Source organism: Fragaria vesca, linkage group LG5 (assembly GCF_000184155.1).
Source record: "Fragaria vesca subsp. vesca linkage group LG5, FraVesHawaii_1.0, whole genome shotgun sequence".
Taxonomy (NCBI): Eukaryota; Viridiplantae; Streptophyta; class Magnoliopsida; order Rosales; family Rosaceae; genus Fragaria; species Fragaria vesca.
Genome location: NC_020495.1, coordinates 17,478,363 through 17,483,472, shown reverse-complemented (window position 1 = coordinate 17,483,472; position 5,110 = coordinate 17,478,363). Strand labels below are relative to the sequence as shown.

At 36.8% G+C, this 5,110-nt stretch overlaps 2 protein-coding genes across 2 annotated transcripts in view; one reads left to right on the top strand and one right to left on the bottom strand.

The window, feature by feature from the left end:
* The window catches only part of LOC101306137, a 3,484-nt gene extending 2,102 nt beyond the window's left edge, over nt 1–1,382 (top strand). Inside the window, exons 4-6 of the mRNA XM_004299954.1 lie at nt 545–665; nt 787–835; nt 976–1,382. Coding sequence (XP_004300002.1) covers nt 545–665; nt 787–835; nt 976–1,090 — 285 coding nt within the window. The 3' untranslated portion in view covers nt 1,091–1,382. The remainder of the gene's footprint in view (nt 1–544; nt 666–786; nt 836–975) is intronic.
* Nucleotides 1,294–5,110, bottom strand: part of LOC101306826 (probable ATP-dependent RNA helicase DHX36-like) — a 14,881-nt gene continuing 11,064 nt past the window's right edge. Inside the window, exons 11-17 of the mRNA XM_004301513.1 lie at nt 4,622–4,691; nt 4,360–4,508; nt 3,620–3,928; nt 3,476–3,535; nt 2,940–3,092; nt 2,744–2,854; nt 1,294–1,950 (exon numbers count right to left, since the gene is read on the bottom strand). Coding sequence (XP_004301561.1) covers nt 1,480–1,950; nt 2,744–2,854; nt 2,940–3,092; nt 3,476–3,535; nt 3,620–3,928; nt 4,360–4,508; nt 4,622–4,691 — 1,323 coding nt within the window. The 3' untranslated portion in view covers nt 1,294–1,479. The remainder of the gene's footprint in view (nt 1,951–2,743; nt 2,855–2,939; nt 3,093–3,475; nt 3,536–3,619; nt 3,929–4,359; nt 4,509–4,621; nt 4,692–5,110) is intronic.

The following is a 5,110-nucleotide window of genomic DNA, read 5'->3' as shown; positions in this document are numbered from 1 at the left end:
GACATAATATTTTTTAATGACCTGGCTGGCCTCTAATCAATTAGGCATAACAAGATATTGTGTTGGGCTTGTAATATTGGATGATAGAACCCCATAATCAAATCAATCTATAAAGTCTGTAAACTTCTCTAAATCAGTTATGAATGATATGTATGTTGTTTAGTTATCTTTAGATTTCCCTTAATTTCCTCGTTTTCCTTCTTGAATGGATTCTGATCCTAACAGTAAGTGCCCCAAAAAGATTATTTTGTATGTTTACAAAGGTCTTCATAAAACTTCCCAGTTAGCCCATCCAAAAGAAAGCAAACCAGAACAGAGCATTCCAAATCCAGTAAAAAGTAACAAAGCCAAAATCACACATCTTACTATATATAATAGCTTTAAGCAAGTAGTACTGTTCATTCCGTGTGTGGAATAACGGTGCTGCCCCTGGTTTCATTTTATTTACAATGTTGCCATTGCTCTTTCTCTGTCCCACGTGGTTCCATCGTTGGCAGCCATCTGTTGTAGTTTTTAGTTCCATCTACGTGTGGTTTATTTGCAGCAGCAGATGTTTTGTTTTGCTTCTCTTGCTCTCCTCGCTCTCTCCGTCTGGTCTCTGAGTCAAGACATACCATCATATGGGTTACCGGGTTTTCTTATGATGGAGAGGAAGAGATATTTGGGTAAGTGGGTAGGGATCTTTGTTTTTGCTTTTCTATTTCTTACTAATTGATTGGATTTGGATTTGGTTTTACTCATATGAACCTAATTTTCGATTGGGTTTTTTGTTTCCTTCATTTCCAGCTGATTCTATGCTGCAGTCAGGTGCATATATAAATGTGCTTACAGTCAGGTGCATGTATAAATTATGAATGTGGTTACAGTCAGGTGCATATATAATGTGGATTTGCTCTTAATGATTGTTAACAGCCATGAACAGCTTCAGCTGTTTTATAAAACCATATAATGATTATAATCCATCTCGTGCAACAGAAAAGTGCTGCAATGCCAATTCCAAACCACATGTAAATCCAATTTCATCGAAGAAGTTCAAGTTAATCTCTTGTCCAGGAATGGAATGGTGCAACCCAACCCAGTTAAACAATAGCATATTGATTATACACGAAGAAAATCACAAGAATGAGGATTTGTCTGCATATATATGGTTTTGATTCAATTGTGTTTTGATAGGATGACACGAACAATTTCTCGATGAGCATGAACAAGTTCAAGTATTCAACACTTCAAAAGAGGGAGAGATTAGTATTTGCTAGAAAGTTGAAGTTTGAAAACAGATCTCAGGTCATTTTTCAACTTTTTAAATTACTTGGTTATAAATCAATTTGGAGACTAAATAGTGGTTATTGTTCCAAATTAATAAAAGGCGCCTTTTCTTTTGCAAACTGTCCTGTTAAAATCCTGATTAATAATAGGCTACCCTGAACTAATGTTCCATATCCAATTTCCAACAGTCAACTCCAGCAGCTTGATCCTAAATTAACCAGAGTGGCGCTTTGATCTTCTACGTTTCCCCAGAAGTTTCAGCATGTTATTAGTGACATCAGGTGGGGAGTTGTCATCTTCATCACGACTGTCGTCTGAGGTGTGAGTCAACCAGGCCAGTGCTTCTACGGCAGCATCCCTTTCCGCGAGCTGCTTATTTTTCTTGGGCTTTCCAACAAACTGCATGCCCTTGAATTCCACAAGGGCTCTGAACTCATTTGTCTTGAGGTGCTTTGTTTTATATTTTGGAGCTGAATGTCCCGCTCTCATCAATAAAGTTTGCAGCAAACTCTTAGGGTTGGTTCCGTCTCTTGTGAATCTGCTGTTATCACCAGACTCCCTTGGCTTCCTGTTTTCACGGCCAAACACAAATCTTCCTTCACTTTGATCTCCAGATACCAGCTCTTGAACAGCAAGTATGAGATACTTTCCTTCCTTGTGGATATCCAGGCTTGGATCTTGAAGCTGCATCATATAGAAATGGATCATCACTCCGCAGACCAAGAATCACTTTATTTTTCTTCGATATAAGTTCCAAGTTTCCGTAGCCTTAGATCCAAACAACATTTTTTTACAAAATTCAGGGCATGCTAGGAAGACACGTAATCTGGAACTGTGGAACTCAATATACCAGAATCAGGAAACCAGGCAACGATAGCCAATGTTCCCAAGGATAGCACTGCATATTCCTTAATTGAACTAATTTATTAACGTGTATGCATCCCCTACTAATAACATGTATGTACTAAAGGCCGAAGGCACCAAACTTTGGAAGGTTTTAACTCCTGAACGAAAAATGTCTAATAGTTAATTAGTCCAATAAACATAATGAAGCATGCAAAGGTAGGTTTTGTGCTAGTCATCTCCGTTTTGAAAGTCCATTGAAATTAGAGTGTTCATAGAAAATGTATACCATTGTTTCAAAATGTTTGTGATGACAAACTACAAAAAACACATGGATATAAGCAGATAGAAAGAACTTGTAACAGGAGCCACTTCTTTGATTGTCCCCATTCATCTATGTTTATTCTTGCAAGTTCACAAAGTGCACAGCTCTAGAGAAAGTAGCAGGCAACCATTCTATAATTAAACTTGGTCACAGCTATACACCCAGAAACAACCCCTCAATAGATTGATCCAATATACATCTATGAATGCAAGATTTTAGGGAGAAAATGAGTGTAACAAACAAATCTGAATGGGTTGCAGATGATGCATGATATGTTATTTAAGTAAAAAACATCATATCCAGACTCACCTTCTTTTGAATAAGCTCATTAAGCTCTTCTTTAATCTTCAAATAGCAGTCCATCAAACTAGGATCCATGAAGAAGTCAATATAACCATCCAACATTTTCAGATGCCCAGCCTAAAGAGTGGGAAAAAAGGACTAAGTTAAGAAAAACAGAAGATACTGAGCGAATTCCCTGGAATGAATGTCATTGAAAACAAACCTGGATCCCATGGGTTAGGGCACCACCAAAAAGGATCAAAATGGAATCAGAAACACCAGTAGAATCGCGTATGAAAACAGTGTTGACTTTTATTTTTTCACCAAAGACCAGCCAAGGGTAGGGAATCGTTTGGTAACGTGCATTTACAGAATTCTGAAATTGAGACCATACAATTAATTACCTGGAAACTGAGGTGTTTTTCAACATATGTCTACATAGAACATATAAATTAAAAGACAACCATTTCACATAATATCACCTTTTATCTACGAAAATAAATTTACAATCCCTAATTTGTCGACTCATTTCATTCTTATAAAAGACAACAAAGTTACTAAAGACAAATTTAAGTTGCTAAAAACAAAAACATGGAGTGTGGATTGTAAATGGAGTGTGAATTTCACCCCATTCTTATTTGCACTGAGCTTATATGTATATATACCAGCTGGGCAAGATTCCAATGTAATAGAATATAAAGTTTGAATGAGTTCCGATTGATATGTAGATTATGGAAAACCAGCTTTTGAGCAACTTACAGCATATAGTAAAACCTGGCCATCATCCATAGTTTTGAAAGACAGGGATGTCTCTCGGTGCTGCAGATATAGTGAGATAAAATAGTCAAAAAACTGACAACTAAGAGATTACTGAAAGTAAATTTTCAAGTAGAGAAATCACACCACTACAGATGCTATGCCAGGGAAGAGTCCAGAACATATGATTGCACGGACCAATGACTGATTGTGACTTAGCTTGTTGTTAATGCTTGCATCCGCATCCACCAAGCCAGCGTCTCTTAAGATGTAGCTAAACTGCTTCCGGAGAGAATGAATAGCTTGAAGTGTTTGGGCAGAGAGAAAATTTCTCCAGCAGTATTCATACGCTGATCCTTCTCTTTCTGCATCTTTCCATCCTTCATATGCACGAACAAGAGCCATATGATCACTGTAATCTTTTGCAGAGAATCTAGATTTTGCTGTACCTGCTAACTGAATTGTACAGAAACACGGAGTTACAAAGACCTTTTTTTCCTTTGAAAAGAAACAGCTTTTTATTGAAACAAAAAACAAAAGTACAAAGAGGCAGACAAGGAGTCCTCTTATAATAATCTTTTATTTATTTCCATCCAAACCACCAAACTACTGCTAGCACCCACAACACCAAAGGATTCTGGTCTTTTCCCCTTTACCAAAAACTAAATGAATAAAGTATTTTCTTTTCGCAAGTCCTCTCTAATGGAGTTGTCCAGTCCACACTGGCCTCCCTAAATAGCATCTACCATAAGAAATTAGCCACTTCACAGTGCACAGAGACGTGGAGTTACGAAGACTATAGTTCACTTAGTAAAACACTTCTAGACAGGCCAAGGAAGAAACTTTTAAATGCACAAATAGATTATCATACAAATTTCTGCACTCACATCTTTTTTGTCTTGAGGCAAAAGGAATGGATCCCGAACACTTAGCCCAGACACTATTGTAAGAACAGGATCAAAGCAATGAAATACGGCACCCATAATCAGCATTTTCCCTAGTTTGGGATCTACTGGAAGCATTGACAAATATTTTCCTGATAAAAGAAAAAAAAATTAAAAGAATCTGAGTCATTGGAAGACTGATGAAGTGATAATAGAATTTAGTTACAGATTACGTAATACAACTTCATTCAGGACAGAGACTAACCGAGATTTGTCAAATTTTCATTCTCATCCAATGCCCCAATCAACTTAAGAAAGTCAATAGCATTTTGAACCTGTCATGAATAGAATTGTCAATTGTGTATTAAAAAAAGGAACACTGAAATACTATATACACAAGTAGGACAATGGAAATGAACAGGCCTCTATTAGCTGTAAAAGTAAAACTGCCAAGTTTTATATCTTCGACTCAATGTAAAGTGGCTCACATAGAATAGTTCAAGAAAAGAATAAAATTAATTGCATTTGGGACAAGAAGAGTTCAGAAGTACGAGGCCTGGCAAAATTCTACCAAGATTTGAAACAACTATATATAGGAGGTGGACTCACAGTTGACATTCACATAAAGAACCTACAAAACCTCATGGAGACTAATATACAGATTTGAAAGAATAAATCAAAAAGTAAGGGAAGGTAAGCCTCACTTCACTAATGCAAGCCAATCTAGCTTAATAGATGAAAAAGAGTAGTCACT